Source organism: Ictidomys tridecemlineatus, chromosome 4 (genome assembly GCF_052094955.1).
Source record: "Ictidomys tridecemlineatus isolate mIctTri1 chromosome 4, mIctTri1.hap1, whole genome shotgun sequence".
Taxonomy (NCBI): Eukaryota; Metazoa; Chordata; class Mammalia; order Rodentia; family Sciuridae; genus Ictidomys; species Ictidomys tridecemlineatus.
The window spans coordinates 175,561,931-175,579,276 of NC_135480.1; the positions used below are offsets into that span (position 1 = coordinate 175,561,931).

Here is a 17,346-nt window from a genome sequence, read left to right on the forward strand (position 1 = left end):
TGAAGGTTTTGCAGGTGGAACCTGGCAGATCTTCCTGGCATTGGCAAGGCCCAGGGCAAGAGCACACACGGAGGCCATTTCCCATATGTCTCATATTTAAAAGTCATAAATCAAGCTAACAAACCGTTAAATGAAATATGCTCCATCCTCCTACCTTGTTAAATACATCTTCAGCACAACCTGGAAGTCCAGGGTGGAATTTAGATTCCTGGAACGACTTGGTATTCTGTGCCAGGAAGCGCCGCCTGGGGAAGCCCACCCTGCCGTGATCTCACCTGCTGCTGGCCCCACCCCATCACCACACAGGGCTTCCTACACACCTGTGGGATACTGGTCCTTACATCCAAGCCCTGTCCACATTCCCATTATGAGCCAGTCCTCAAGCCTAGGGGCTCACACATGGGTGACATGGGCGATCTTTAGGGGACAGTCCTGGGGAAGAGGCATGAAGACACTCGGTCCTACTTGAGGCAGTCTCTAGTGTGTGCTGGAAGGTGGGGTGCAGACGCCTCCCCTGGTCCTGCAGACTCCCCTCGTCTGTGGGATGCGGTGGGGGCTCTGTCCTGGCAGGGCTGCAACAGTTCTCAGAGCAGGCGTCCTTTTTGCCTGGGTCTAGGGTGGGTCTACCCAGTTTCTAGCGGTGGCCCTGCTTCCTCGTTTCTGGGTGACCCAGGCACTCCCAGCCCCTTTCTGGACTCAAGTTTTTAAAATAATAATAATTATTATTATTAATTATTAGCAAACAATTAATAATCACTAATAAATAACCACTAATAAAGCAGGAGGAAGAGCGCCCTGCCAGCTTCTCAGGGCTATTGTGAAATTCCAAAGAGAAAGTGGTGTGGGGGGTGGGGATAAGTCCTCTGGCTTTTCTAGTTTCCCAGAGAGTCAGTGGTGTATTAGGTCCAGGCACTGAAAAGAGGTGTGACCCCTGCGAATGGCCAAATGAGAAAATGCTGCCCCATAAAGGAAGTAGAGTGACATCTAACCGAGACCTGATTTCTCCCCAATTTTTGACATCTTTCATAAAAGGGTACTTGGGTATCCCTGCTATGCTAATGCCCTGAACACCCGGCCACCGCACACCTATGTGTGCCCCAGCTCCACGATGCAAGGGGGTGTGATGTAGTGGTCTCCTTTACAAATTTCTTGAAACCAACACATCGCTGGCCAGAGGAGATTAGGTTTCAGTGGTGTTTAGTTTATAATCTGGTGACCCAAACCCAGCAGCCAACATGCCAATCCTGAATACACCATCCTCCACCCAAGGAATAAGATGGCCAAGAGCAGCTCAGGGGTTTCTGCCACATGAATTGGGTGGGAGAGAGAGGGAGAAGGGAGAGGAGGCTGGGGAGAAGCCCCCCCACTGCTGGCCCCGCACCCCTCTGTGTTCAGACTCCCCTCGTAGCCAACAAGGGGCTGTCTGAGTGACAGTCGAGGACTGCCTCTCTCTGATGGCCTCCCCGTGCTGCCGCTGCCTCTGTCCCAGACCCAGCCGCAGGGAAGAGGCTGAGCCAGACCTCCGCCTGATTTATTCAGGTCTGCTTCTCAGAAGCGCCGAGGTCACCCGGGCTGTTTGGGGGGATGTCCCCCCCTCGAAACCCCGTCCGCGTCCTGCTGTGGAGATGTGGACAGTGCAAACTCACCAGGCACCATCCCTGTCAGCGTCGGCGCCGAGTAGCTGCCCTGTCCGGCGGGGGGGACGTGCGGAGGGTACCCGGGGAGGGTCGTGCTTGCCAAGTCGCGGCCTGAGGAATCAAAGCAACAAATCACAGGGTGAGCATCTCCGCGGCCAGCTGCTCATGTCCACAGCTCCCCGGACACGTATGCACATTTGTCACGTCCGGACGCTGAATGCCAACGTGCCCCCGGTTTCCCCCTCCATTCATGCGTGCTCGTGTTCACACACACATACACAAACGCACACGCACACACACCTCCAGCCACCCTGGCTTCACTCAGCAAGAACCCAGTCAGGGCTCTGGCCTGTCCCTGGAAACCAGAACCCCTCGGGGAGGTGGACTGGCAGAGGTGCCAGCCTACTGGGGCCGCCTCCTCCCCAAGTGACTTGGACAGCCCCAGCTTCTTGCTGTTGCTTCTGAGGGGCCTTCTGCACAATCCCCTTCCTCCAGCTGTACCGTCCGACACCACCACCTTCAAAGACTCTCCAAACGCCTCCCTCCTCCTCTTCTTTGATGGCCCCACGGTGGGCAGTGGCATTTCCGCCTCAGTCCCTCCAGCCCCACGTCTAGCCCTTGGCCCTGAGCCGCTCCTTCACTCAGTGCTGATTCAGGAAGCACCTCCAGACTCCAACACCGCTCTGGGACTGCGACTCGGAGTGAAGGCCTCTGTCTTCAAGGGCTGGCCACTCCAGCCATGAGAGTCCAGCTCTTTACAGGCAGCCACCCCTTGCGTAGTGATGACCCATATTCCACACTAGGAAGCCTGCCTTGTCATAAGACATGGCACTAAGAGAATAAGCCTGTGCTTCATCCAAGGATCCAAGAGCACTTGCTTCCAGATGAGGCTGGAGAAACCCTGAGGCAGCTGAGCTCTGTGAGGGAGGCACTGCCGGGGTCCCTCGTCTCTTAGGGTGAGAGTAGGGCCTGCAGCCCTTCAAACTCCTAGAGCCAGTTATATGTCCCAAGGTGACCACGGGTAAGAACAATAACCTAGATGCGGGGGTCACACTCTTCTGTGATTACTGTTGGCCTTGAGGGCAAGACACCATCTTTGAAGAGGGAATTAGCAGTTTTTCCTAAAAATAAGGGATACACTCAATGCCATCCATCCTGTTTAGTGGGCAGGAAATGAGGTGGCCTGGGGACTAGGCCAGCCTCTTCTGGGTGTGGACACTGAGGTCGGGGATGGGGGTGGGGGTGGGGAGAGTGGAAGGGCCCTGAGATTTGTGCATGAGCAACCGCTGGCCACACTCAGCCGGACTAGGCCCTGGAGTGCCTCTACAGCCTCCCCTAGGGTCCAGCCACACACAGGTTGATAACGCTGAACCGAGCCCGACAAGTAGATAGATCGGCATAGGAGAAGGGCCACCTCTGACAGATGGCCCCCAAAGAACAGCCAGCGTGTGGGATAAGCCCTGAATAAACCAAGAGTCCTTCAGTGTCATCATTCAAAACCATCCAGCAGCTGAGATGGATGCTGCCGCATGCCACAGGATTCTGCCTACTGTCCAGAACTTTCCAGAATACTAGGCAGCAGCAGACAGGAGGCTCCCCCTCCCTCTGCTCACTGCCTGCCTGGCTTTGGACTAGGCATCCTGGCTGAGTCTCTTCACATGAGGCATTGTTAGTGGGGAGCAAACACCTAGGGCTTACCTCTGGGAGACCTCCGTCCCCCACAAGAATGCATCCATCACAGCTATCGTGACTCCCCAGGAGAGCCCATGTTAAACAGAAAGGGAAGCTGGCAGAACCGGTCATGCTGACAATGTGGAGGAAAAAGGTTTGCCCTGACTAGTTCTGCTGTGCCTCTCCCCCAATCCAACCCCCACAGCACTGGGTGGCAGCTCCCATTTCTACAGGAATAGCAATGGGCCCAAAATATTTTCTAAGTGAAAGAAAGAAGTGGCACTGCTAGAGGAGCAGGAGCTTTTGGGAGTCCATAAGAGTCCCCTCATCCGTGCTCAGGAATAAATGCAAGAAGGGATCTGGGAGTCATCTTGACCAACCCCTGTGACCATTTTGCAGATGGAAAAATTGAGTCCTCGTGTCGGGGGAGGGGAGCAACTGACTCCGGTCTCACAGGAACAGGTGGCAGAGTAGGTATCTCAGCTCAAGTTTCCTAACAGCCCAGACCTCTTCTACTCAAGCTGTGCCACGTGGGGTGGGGAGCACTCGTGCGCAGTCTTCCCCACCCACAGCTGTCAGAAATTCAGAGGCCTGAAGGCTGCTGGAAAGGCACCCAAGGAAGAGGAGTGATCGCAAGTCACACTCCTGAGCCAAAGATTGAGATGTCAGTGGCCAGAATGGGAGACAGGTAGAGAGGACAGCCAAGGGCAGGGGCTGGCCTGATGAGCAGGCTCCCCCACCAATCAGAGGAGCATCTCCCATCCTGGCCCCGCCCCCAGGCTCACACCCGGATGATGAAAATACCAACACTTACATAGAAATTATAAAACAAATATGTCAAGAGCTTTGTAATGTTTTGAACAACTAATAATAATAAATAATAAAAAAACAAAAAAAGAAATTATAAAACAAGAGCCTATGTCCTAAGTATTTTAAATGGTTAACTCCTTTAACCCTCAACAACCCCATGAGGAAAGGTGCTAATACCATCCCCATATATAGGAAAAAGAGACTTGTCCAAGGCGGTGCACTACTACCCTGTGCGTGGGCCTGTCTGCTCCAGTGCAGAAGCTCCACTGCCTCCTAGCTGGGACACTGACACCATTACTTACTGGCTCCAGTTTGCAGAAGGAAACTCAACTGCACAGTTTTTATGGGTAAACGGTTGGGGGTGGAAGCTGGGACATAAGAGGGGGACTTCACATCTGCCTCCTAAAGGGTGGAGGGCCTTGTCCTGTTAGGAGCCTGCCTGGTGCAGAAGCCCACGCTTCCCAAAGCTGCTTAGGATGGATGACAGGATGCTGGGAGGGAAGCACAGTGGATCCGAGGCAAGCTGGGCCTGGAGTCCAGCTCTCCTGCCTCCTGGGACTGGGTTCTCCCTTCAATAGCTGGCTGCCCTTTTGGTCATGTTTGGTCAACGGTTTCTGACACTGTTACATACGCTCTAAAACCTTGATCCCTCTAGCAAAGGTTCAGAAAATCAGAGCCTTACTGAAGCACTCAACTCAGAAAGCCAGATAAAAAAGCAATAAAAAGAATCAAGGGAAAAGAGGAAGAAGGAATCGATAAAGAAAAAGCAGAAAATAATGAATTAGGAAACAGAAAAGCAGACTCAACAATAAGCACAACCAAGAATGGCTATTTGAAAAGACCAATAAAATAGACCAACTAGGCCCAGATTTTTTTTTAAAGACACAAACATCAAGATAAGGAATGAGGAGAAGATATGACCAGAGACACAAAAGAGATGATATGAAGAAGAAGAAGAAGAAGAAGAAGAAGAAAATACACTTCACACTAATAAATGTGGAACTCTCAACAAAATGTGTAACTTTTTGGAAAACATAAATTACTCAAAGTAACCTAATAACAGGTAGAAAATGCCAGCAGCTCAATAACCTTGGAAGAAATAGAAAAAAAATGTCCTTTTAAAAAGTAAGACCTTAATCCAGGTGTGGTGGTACACTCCTATAATTTCAGCAGCTGGGGAGGCTGAGGCAGGAGAATTGCAAGTTCAAAGCCTTAACAACTTAGCGAGGCCCTAAGTAACTCAGTGAGATCCTGTATCTAAACAAAATTTAAAAAGGGTTGGGGATGTGACTCAGTGGTTGAGTGTCCCTGGGTTCAATCCCTAGTACGAAAAATAAATAAAATGCTAGGGCTTCATCCATTTTGCTTGTTTTTAATTTTTTTTTTTGTACTTGTAGATAGACAGAATGCCTCTATTTTATTTGCTTATTTTTATGTGGTGCTGAGGATCGAAACCAGTGCCTTGCGCATGCTAGGCAAATGCTCTCCACTGAGCTACAGCCCCAGACCCCGTTTTGCTTTTTACGGGGCAAATTTTAGTTAGTTTTTATTTTGGAAAGTTCTTTTAAATCCTCAAGGTACATATCCTTCTGTTATTAAACTTTCCCCAGATATAAAAAAACCAACACCTCTGAATTCATTTCACTAAGCTAACATCATGTTGATATAAAAACTTAAGAAAGGTAGCACAAACAATAAAAAGTGAAGGCCAGTTTCACTATGTACTAATACAGTCACAAGTTACTTGAGCTTCATTCTTGCTACTATTAACTTATTACACTGATTGAGTGTAATCACTGATAGAGCGATATTAGAAACACAACAGAAAGCCACAACCAAATGAGGTTTATTCCAGGTCTGCAAGGATGGTTCAATATTAAAATATTGGTCAGGCTCTCAGGTTAATATATCAGTCTCCAAATCCCACCCTTGAGCGTCTGATCCTCTGTGGAGCCTTTCTAAGCCCTTCAAGTCTTCCAAAGATGCCCCTGCTCCCCACCCTGTCCCCAGTGCAAGAAAGGCATGGAGCAGGGGAACCCACAAGCTGGAGGTGAAGATACTGGTGATTACCAAACAGCTCTTATTATGTACACTCTTCCTTTTTTACATTCATTAATTCCTAGTGACTCTATGAGGTGTCAACAGTTATCATATGCACCTTTCAAAAGAGATAAACTGAAGAATGAAGTTTGACATGCATAAAGACACGAATTGGGTGTCAACATACTTTATATGTAAACAGTGATATGAAAAATTAAGGTATATATTGCAATGCATTCCACTGTCATTTTTTTAAATCAATAATAAAAGAAAGAATGAAGAGTTTAAGGAACCTGTCTATGGGGACGTCACTAATAGGAAACAGCGAGGCTTTGAAATGATACTGGACACTGGGATCTTTTGAGCTGATGATAATAGAAACAAAATAGAACTGGGTGAGAAAACATACAGTTGAGACTTTTACTGGAGCTTCCATTTAGGAAGGAAGACACAACTCCAGCAAGAAGACATCAGGCTGGCCCCCTAGAAGAATGACGGGAGCTCGTCTCATTGGTTACAGCAGGCGTGGGATGGTGGCTGACGAGGTGTGCTCAGCTCAGGCATTGGCCCTGTACTAAAGGAAGTTACTGCAGCTGTTCAAGAGAAGGTACGTGGGGAGGGTGCCTCCGCAACGCAAGCTCACACTGTTGAGGGTGGCACATGCCAAGCCTCCTGGGTCTGCTATCCGGCCATGAGCCACAGCCCATGAGTGCATTTTCCCTTTGTCCCTAGGGTGGTCCCTGAATCAGAACCAAGGTGGCCTGGCCCCAGCCTGAGCCTCTGTTAGTGGGGAGAGGGGCTGGCAGGTAGGAGAAAATGGACAGAGAAGGAAGGCTGAGGAGGGGGACGGATTAGTCAGGTGAGGAACGGGAAGGGAAGAGCAGGGGAGAGCAGGAAGGGGAGAGTGGAGTCAACCACGGGCTGTGGGAAGCCAGACCCAGGCTGGGTGTCCGTGCTCATTTGGGAAGAAACTCGCCAACATTGTCTGCCACACTGAGCTCACAAGGGCAGGGTTGCCAGGAGCCTGGCACACAGCAAGCGCCCAATAACAACTGTCTGCAGGAGGCAGGACAAGGCCACCCAGAGCCCTTTGGCTGACTCCAGTCCCATGCTGGCTTCTGAACTTTTGTGGGACTCTGGACAAGTCACGCTCCCCTCCCCCGCCAGCCTCAGTCTCCCCAATTTTAAAAAGAGGTCTGAGGCCAACGTATCCCAGGGCCCGATAGTCCTAGTGTCCCGAGTGAGCACACACACGCAAAGGGCAAGGGAGCCCCGCATGCAGCTTCCTGCTGTCATGGTCCCTCCGCAGCTCTGGACTCTCTACGCATCCCTTTGGTGCCTGTGCCTGCAGCCCGGAGGGTTGGAGACCTACCGTGCTGGCAGCCAGCTCTCCAGCTTCAGCCCCACAGGGGCTTTGTGCCAGCTCCAGCCTTGCCCAGGATTTGCCATCATGCCAGGGGCTCATTCCTGTCCAATCCCTCCTCCCAGCCACTGGGATGACACTGTACTGTGAAGAGCTGACAAATGGCCACACATATTCCCCAAATAACTCTGTCCCCGAGCCCCCCATTACCAAGGGGCTTCTTTGTGTTGGATGCATTTTTATCCAGAGAATGTCCCTAGAACCAGAGGCTTCATCCTGTGGCTGCATTTACTTTCCATGGTCTAGTCAGGGGCGCCAAGGGCCCAGGTTGTCACTATGGTGAGCAAGGAAGTGAGGGTCTGACAGCTGTCTGTGTCATCTGAGTTCCTGAATCGCTCCTGCTGTCAGTCATGGTAGGGGGAGGCTGTTGATGGACATTATCCATTTCATCCCCAGCTTGCAAAATTCCACATGGGAAGTGACAGGGGACTGACTGCAGGTCCACATACAAAGCAAGGCAGTAGAGCACAGTGACTAGGAGTGTCAGGACCACCAGGCGCAGATTCTTCCTACCACTTTCCAGCTGTGTGACCTTGAGGGAGTTCCTTAGTTATTTTGAGCCTCAGTTTTCTAATCTATGAAATGGGGATAGTAATAGCCAATACTCAGACTGTGAGCCAGGTGCACATGTACTTCCTTATTCCTCACCATGACCCTATTAGAGGACTACAATTAACCAGTTTTGTTGAGAGGGGAAATTGAGGCATGGAGAGCTCTCCACCTCCACCCCTCTCACTGGGCTGCTGTGAGGATTATGGGAAGATGTGAGTAAGACTCGTGTGGCATAGTGTAGAAGATGGGGTGCTGAGCCCCAAGAACCCCACTGGCACACCATCAACTTGGGAAAGATGGTAATTAGACTTCAAAAATTCGGAATCTCTCTCTCTCTTTCTCTCTCTCTCTCACACACACACATACACACACACACACACACACACACACACAAATAGATACCAGGAATTAAACTCAGAGGCACTTAACCACTTAGCCACATCCCCAGCCCTTTTAAAATTCTTTCTTATTTTGAGACAGGGTCTCATTAAGCCCTTAGGGCCTCACTAAGTTGCTGAGTTTGGCTTTAAACTTGTGATCCTCTTGCCTCAGCCCCCTGAACTGCAGAATGACATAGTCTTAAACCACTTTTTAAGCCAAGTAAATCTTTATAAAAACCCAGAAGGAACACTTTGCAGCTCCTCCCACCAGACCACAGGAGTCTGCTCTGCTCCAGGAGGTTTTCTTTTTGGGCTCAGCCACGTGCCTCACTCTGGCCAAGCAGAAGCTTGAAACCCAGTGTGTGGTGGGGGTGCCCCTCTGTGCTTCCCCATCAGCCGCCATGAATGAGAATATACCCTGGTCCAAAGAGAAGGGCCTACATGTGAAGCAGAGGTGGACCCAACCTATCCCTGGAGCCAAGCCCAGCCTAGATCAGTCAGTCCCCAGCCGCCCTCTGGAGGCATGAGCAAGAATAAGTGATTGCTGTTGTAGCCCCGAGTTTCAGTGTGGTTTGCTAAGCAGCACTATTGTGGCCACTGCTGGGCTTATTCTTTACTTCCAAACACACTTTCTGGGGCCTTCTAAGGACATCCATCTGAATCCAAGCAGAAGCTGGACACCTCCTGGTGGGACACTCACAGAGAGAATTTAAGCCTGAAATCTGCTTTAGGACTCTCCTGGCACTGAGCTGTGTATTCTGTGACCTCAGAGAGTCTAGGTATTTTCAGCATCTCAGGTATGTCTCCAGGCTACAGAGATACTACGACTCATTTTTAGGTCAGATTCAGACCTCTGGACCAGGATGCTAAACCAAATTGATGCTTTCAAACCTGATACGACACCAGAGCATGTAAATACATCTTGCCCAACTTGCATGTAACCTTGTCTTTTTAGAGAAAATCATCAAGACTTGGCCTTGCTTACTATTAGCAAGTAGTCCTTATGGAACTTTGGAACTCAAGACAAAAATGCGTGATTTAAAATAACTCACTCTTAATTCTGGGAGAGAGGGAAAGAATTGGCACCTATCCCTGTTGTACAATTAGGGAAACTGAGGCCCAGACATGAGTTTTGCCAGGCTCAAAATCACAGAGTATGTGACTTCATCTCAGATGTCATGACTTCTAGCTACAGGCTATTCTTACAGGATTATTCCGTTCCCTCAAGAGAACTGGCTCTCCCAGATGTTAAAACATTCTACAGAGCTATAAATTTTGTAATTAAAAGTGTAAATCTGTTTGATTGGGAGACAAATGGAATAGAATAGAATAGAAAGTTGAGAAACAGACTCAATTATACAGGAAATTTAGCAGATGCTGAAGCCATCTCAAACTACAGAGGCAAATAGGGACTTTTTAAAGATGAGGTTAGGAAACCTGGAGAGTCATTTGGAAAAAAAGATTAAGTAGATTGATTCTCCACACCATACACAAGAATAAACTCAAAACATATCTGAAAGACAAATGTAAAAAAAATGAAACTATACAAGTATTAGAAGAAAACAGGTGCATTCTTCTTTAAGCTAGCTGCAGGAAAAGGCTTCCTAACAATCACTCAAAACCAGATGCACACACTACATGCAAAAATTAACTCCAAATGGAGCAAATACCTAAATGTAAGCATTAAAACTATAAAACTCTTCAAAGAAAACAGGCATAAATATTCATGACCTTGGATTAGGCAATGGTTTCTTAGACATGACACAAACAACCAAAGAAAAAATAGAAAAACTGAACTTCATCAAAATTAAAAATATTTGTGCTTCAAAGGACACCATTAAGGAAGCCCACAGAATGGGAGAAAATATTTGCAAATCATGTATCTGATAAAGGACTTGTATCCAGGCTGTACAAAGAACTCCTGCAGCTTAATAATAAAAAGACAAATACACCAATTAAAAAATGAGCAAAGCATCTGAATAGGCATTTGTCTAAAGAAGAATAAATAAAATGGCCAACAAGCCCATGAAAAGACGTTCGACATCATTAGTCATTCTGGAAATACAAATCAAAAGCACAAAGAAACACCATTTCAGGCCCACTAGAGAGGTCAGATCAAAAAGACAAATTACAACAATCTTTGGCAAAAGATGAGGAAAACGGAACCTCAATACACTGCTGGAGGAAATAGAAAATGCTACAGCCACTTTGGGAAGAAAGCCTGGCAGTCCCTGGAAAGGTGAAGAGTAGAAGCACCACAGGACCCAGCATGGCCACTCCTAAGTGTACCCCCAAGAGAAACGGGAATGAATGTCTCCACGAAAACTGGTACCTGCACATTCTTGTTCATAACAACCAAAAAGTGGAGACAACTCAAACGTTGGTCAACGGGTGAGTGGATAAAGAAAATGGGGTGCATCCTTACCATAGAATATTTGTCAATAAAAAAGAATGAAATACCAACACGTGCAGCCACACAGATGAACTTGAAATCATTGTTAAGTTAAAGAAGCCAGTCACCAAAGACAACATATTATACGAGTCTATTCATGCAAAATGTCCAAAATAGGCAGATCTACAGAAGCAAACAGGTAGTGATTGCCAGGGGCTGGCCATGGGGAAGCGGGGATGCTGACTGTGATGGGATCTCCTGGGGGGGCTCTGATGACATGGTCTCAAGTCTTGAGTTGATTGTGGTGATGGTTATACACTCTGTGGTTATATCAAAGCCGTTGAATTGTACATGTGACATGCAAGGATTGTACGGTGTGTGAATTATATCTCAGTAATGCTACCATTTTTTAAAATTATTTTACTAGTTCTTTTCAGTTATACATAATATTAGGATTCATTTTGACATAATTATAAAAGCATGGAGTATGTTTACTCTAATTCAGTCCCTAGTACTTCCCTTTCCCCTCCCCTCCTCCCTCCTGTTCCCTTTCCTCTATTACTGATCTTTCTGCTATTATAGTGGTTTTTTTTTTTAATAATTACTGTCTTGTGGATATAGGTAATGGTGAGATTCACTGTGGTATGTTAATATATGTACATAAGAAAGTTAGGTCAGATTGATTCCACTCTCTTCCCTTATTCCATCCCTCCTCCCTCCCCCTTTATCCCCTTTCTCTGCTCCACTGATTTTTCTTCTATTTTGAATGAATTTTCTTTTCTTTTTTTTTTTTTAATTATTTTGGACTTATTGTTACTGTTCTTGAAATTATCATTTAAATGGTTATTTGGCACCAAAAATTTTGGAAGGACAAAATATTAAATAAGCTGTTTTTAAACCAAATAAATTTATTACATGGGAGAAAAAGAGGCAATAAATGAAAACAATCGAATTATGCAAAACAAACAAAAACTCTTGGCTGACAAAAACAATATGAAGTCCAACGATAAATGACAATTTGGGAGAAATCATTTGGAGCATATACTGCAGACAAAAAGCTGCTATCCCCATGCATCAAAACATGTAAAAATTGAAAAGATCAAAAATTCCATAACATCCTGTAATCCCAGCAGCTCAGGAGGCTAAGGCAGGAGGATTGTGAGTTCAAAGTCAGCCTCAGCAAAAGTGAGGAGCTAAGCAACTGAGACCCCATCTCTAAATAAAATACAAAATAGGGCTCGGGATGTGGCTCAGTGGTCGAGTGCCCCTGAGTTCAGTCCCTGGTACCAAAAAAAAAAAAAAAAAAATCCATAACAAAAAACTCAGCAAAAATATTTATCTATAAAATGAGCCTTAAGACAAATTGAAAGATATTCAATTTCATTCATATACTAGAAAAGCAAATTAAATTCAAAATGGTACAACCCCACGTGGAGGAGAATTTAGCAACATCTGATAAAACTATACATGCATTTACCTTTTGAATAGACAATGATTCTTGTAGGAATTTACTCTAAAGATAAGTGCAACTTCAGCAATACAAAAATGTACATGTATGAGGTTATTCATTGCAGTATTATATGTAACTATAAAATAATCAGAAACTATCTAAATGCCCAAACATCTGAAACCCGTTGAACGGACTGTGATATGCACTTGCCGCAGAGTACCCCGCAGCTGTACAAGAGGATGAGTAGTCCTGGGCCTCTGAGTGGAGTGCATAAAATCCAGGAGCTAACCGCAGGCCTCTCCAATCCCTTTACAGAAGGTTGTCATTCCCCACATAATGCCAGGTCAGAACCCTTGGGAAAGTCCAAGGTCAGGTTCCAAATGACAAATAGGAAGCCTTGAAGGGACAGTGTAGAGAAGGGGCAAAAGTAGCTTTCTGTCCCGTGGATGTGTGTGAGTTTGGAATGCTCAACAGAGGGAAGGTGTAAGCTCTCTGGATGCATCTGGGAGAGAGGGCAGGGCTGGGCAAAGGCAAGCCATAGCTGACTTGGTAGAGGACCTGGCCTCCAGAGGGCAGACGCATCCCAGGAGACGCTCCAGCCAGCTCTGAGAGCATCAGGTGTCAGATATGAAGCCCCCCCCCCCCCGCCCCGCCTCGCTCACCCTTTCATACAGGCTCCCCAGTTGCCTCCAGAGCACATCTGGACCCTGGAACCTGGCAGGGTCAGGTGGAGCTAGGAGTCAGAACTGAGTTGAAACCTTATGGAGGGGTGGGTCTGTGTCCTCTCACCTGAACTCTGGGCCCACCTCTGGGACTGGTCAACAGAGCTACAGCCTTCAGGAGGGTCCTTGGAGTCTAAGCCAGGCTCTTTAGATGACTTACCTCCTTCTATACTCACAGCAACCCCATCATGAGGTTTTTATTATGCCCATTTTACAGATTTTATTCTCAAAATATCTGTAAGGCAAACTATTATCCCCATTTCACAAAAGTGGAAACTCAAACACAGAGAGATATGGCACCTGTCCAAGTCCCCGCAGTTAGTAAGAGATGCAGCCATATTCAAACCCAGGCCTTCTGGCACCTGATTCCTCCATGTTCCCCCAGAACACTCAGCACTTTTCCTCTTCCTGCTTTTCGACTAGAGGTCCCCAGACATCAAGAGCTGCTCTTGTCCCTCCCTCCACTGTCCTGGCCTGGCACACAGTAGGGGTGCAGAAAATGTCTACCAAGATGACATGAACCGACTGCCATCTCACCAACATCTCAGAATGCCTTTCATCATGAACTCCACAAAACAACTGGGCCTAACTTATCAGTTTCTGCTTAGATGCAACTTTATTTTCCGGTACATCCCATTTCTAGGTAGCTCTTTCTGTGTACACTAATGCAGGGGTGTGTGTGTGGGGGGGGGGGTGATATGAATCCAATTAACTTCAAATTTAGCTCATAATGAACTTATCTCATTTTTCTACCAGCTCGGTTCTCATCGTGTGGCAGTAATTAACCACTGGGGGTTGTCACTCCCAGACACATGACACAGAGATCCTCTAGCCCCTCGCTTCAAACCCTTGCAGAATTCATTACCCTGACAGTGTGCAAACCCTTCACTTTGAATACCACAGGGCACCAATCCAGCTCCCCCTCTACCCACCTGACTGTGAGTGTGAGAGGATAGAGCAGGCCACTCAGGGAGTCCTTAATTATTGTGAAAAGAGGTAGGTGGGAGCAGGAAGCTGGGGATGGCCTGGTGGCTGCCAGCTTGACAACCCTGGGGTGGGATGTTCTTCCCAGCAGAGGGAGGTCTCTGCACACAAGGACCAAACTATAAAGGAATATGGTGGAGCTGGTTGGCCAGGTCCTTTGTGATCATATCTGCTGGGGACACTTCTTTCCCAGGAAGCCTGCATACCCCGGGCAGTAGTGACCTCCGGTAAATCCACTGCTCTCTGGGTGTTGGTTTTCCCATCCAAACATTCAAGCAGTGGGAACAGATGGCCCGAGCTTCTTCCTGCTCCAACATTCCATAAGTGAGTGGCATCATCGTCCCTCTGTGTGGGTGGCAAGGAGGCCAGAGCCGGTGGCCACAGAGACAGCAGTGCCCACCTGTCTTGGCGTCTGCCCTCCTGCCCACAGCACTGGACTTCCTGGAGACCTTGGATCATACCCTAGTAAAAGGAGGCTAAGCATCAGGCTGGCTTTCATGTCTCTAGGAAAGAAACTTCTAGAAGGAGATGGGGCTGTTGACCTGTACAACACTGCCATGAGTCTTCTGACCAAAAGTTTGTATGAGTGAGCAAATACCTGGCCCTGGACAGCAGTCTCTTCTTGGTGCAGGCTAGTTTTTAAAAGAAGCTGGATTTCTGGTTTTCATTTAGAGTCACTTCACTGGGGACTCTCTTGATTATGTAGATGCTAATAACTAACCCAGTTTTTTTTTTTTAAATATGTAGACTGAGGAACAAAGAAAATGTGTCCAAGGCCATGTTTAGCCCTCAAACAATCAATTTTCCACCTTTACTCATATTCAAAATTGAACCCTTTGGAACCACCTCACCACCAGCAGTTTTACCCACTGTCAGGTCTGGCTAAGGACAAGAGCCCTGCCTGGGTGTCCAGGTGTCTGCTAAAGCGGGACCCACCCTGCAGGGTGCAACAGGCCACAGCCTGGAGTCAAAACACGGAGGAAAGTGGGTTCTAGGAAATGGGGGCCTGAATACAGCTAGCCCCCCAGGTCCTGCCATCTTTCTCATTTCTGTGGGTGACAGCCTCAGCCTCCTGATCACACTGGCTTCAAAGACACTTATCCCTCATCGTGTCCAATCATGCCCCAGCCCCCTGGCTCCTCTCCTGCATGGGCTGGCTGACCTGCTCTGTGTCAGCCTGTTCTCTTCCCCTGTCCTCTGGCAATTCCTCCCAGACCTGCACTGCTCAAGGCCCATCTGGACTCAGTGAGGGCTCCAAAGCCAGTGTCTTGGCCCCATGAGTTCACCAGACACGCAGACCCTTCTGCTGCTGGGATTTGTTATAACATCTTCTCAGAAGACCCCTCTCACAGTCATAGAAACAGGAGAAACCTTCCTGCAAGTTGAGAAACATTATTTACAACTTTAAAAATGAGGTCTTAAAGGTGGGCAATGTGCACAGCTTCTTTATGCTATGGGGCAACCCAGGGCTCACGTCTGAGAGAATGTCCCAGTGTTTAATGAACTCTTTGCAGTATGATCAGGGCTCAGATGCTATTTACAGGCAAATATTAGGTATGAAAAATAACCCTGAAGATTTGGGCTATAATGCTTTGTAGGACCTTAACTGATCTTGCTTCTAATCTAGTAATCTTATTCCAACTTCCTTTTTTTGCAGACCTGGGATTGAACCCAGAGACTCACACGTGCTACACCACTAAGCTCCCACTGAGCTACAGTCTCTTATTCTAACATTTTTTAAAAATACTTTTCCTGATGCATGATATAAACCCTGTTCCTTAAATGCTCTTGAAACCAGTTTTACCTCTGTATAGGTTTCCCTCATTAACAAATGGAATTAAATCTTCATTTTACATATTGGCCATTTTGCATTTGTAGAAAAATTGTTATTGTTTGAATAAGTGCCCCCCAAAGGTTCCTGTATTAAAGGCTTGGTCCCCAGGGTGGCATTATTGGGAGGTGGTAGGACTTTTAGGAGGGGGGCCTAGGAGGAGGTCCCTAGGTCATTGGGGAGTGTGCCCTTAAGGAGGACTGTGGGACCCTGGCCTATTTATTTATTCTGCTTCCTGGCTCATGAAGTAAGTGTTTTGCATCTCATGCATTATCTACCAGTGCCACCAGTGCCCCCATCAGAAGCCCAAAGAAATGGCTCCACCTAATCTTGTACTGGAACCTTCAGAACTAAATAAGCTGTTTCTCTTTATAAGTTAATTATCTCAGGTATCTTATTACAGTTATGGAAATCTGACAAACACACACTATATTTTTAACTTCTTAAAAGTACATTTTGACATCTATTGTGGGAGCCATGCCTGAGACGGTGACCTGAGCTGAAGATTTTCAATAAATACTAGAGCAGATGGCAGTGGACAACTGTCACCTAGAGGGTAAGAGAAATGGCCAGTGCTGGGGACTTGGGGAGGGACCTGATCCTTCTCCGCAAGCCTGGCTGGATGTGGACACCTAGGGCGCATCTCCAGGCTCACTGCTCTGGCTGGTGCTGAGGATGTGTGACGGTTCAAACAGGCTGCTCTGAAGTCCCCTTTTGGACCTGCCCTGGTAAAGGGTGTGTAGATTGAGGGATTTGCTGCGGGGGATACTTCTCTAGAGGGGAAAGGTAGATCCCGTAACAGCCCACCTCAGCTTGTGGGCTTCAGAGTGCTAATGCAGACAAGCTGCCTGTCATGACAACAGATCTGGCGGGCTCCTAACAACAGGCTTATTAGCCATCAGCTTAGGTAATGTTATTTACTTAGAAACAATAACCCTAAATTTCTTTTCCCCAAATTACTTAACCCTCACGTTTAGCTAATTCCGACTGGCCTCCTTGTCCTGGCTAAACATCTAATCTGGATTTGTAGAGCCAGAAAGACAAATCTGAGAACCCAGGAATTGAGGTGCAGTGTACATTGCTGTTATCAGCCCCTCCCATTCCTTCATTCCAGCAGACGTAGTCCACTGCCCAGCAATGGCAGGAAGTTATCAGACTCAAGTCCTGTGTTTCAGATTTGAAAGCATGTTTGAATTTCGACTGCCTGGCCTTTCAGAGCCGACCCTGGGGCTCAGTCAATATTTCCATGTACATTTGTGGCACGATCTTCCTTGAACTAGTTACTGTTGACCCAACATAGCAGAACAACAAAGGCAGGGTTCTAATCAGTGAGGATGAAGGGCAACCCCACCATGCTGATGGCTTGCAGCCTCCTCCAGGCACAGGAAGAAGGCAGTATTTACAGCAGAAGAATCCAGGGCAGCTGTGGCTAGTTCAAGAGTTCACTCATTCAT

The 17,346-nt window shown here is 47.3% G+C and overlaps 1 protein-coding gene across 1 annotated transcript in view; it reads right to left on the reverse strand.

Moving 5' to 3' along the window:
- Nucleotides 1–17,346, reverse strand: part of Pax5 (paired box 5) — a 174,809-nt gene that overhangs the window by 46,737 nt on the left and 110,726 nt on the right. Inside the window, exon 6 of the mRNA XM_005326287.4 lies at nt 1,647–1,748. Within this exon, the coding sequence (XP_005326344.2) occupies nt 1,647–1,748 (102 nt within the window). The remainder of the gene's footprint in view (nt 1–1,646; nt 1,749–17,346) is intronic.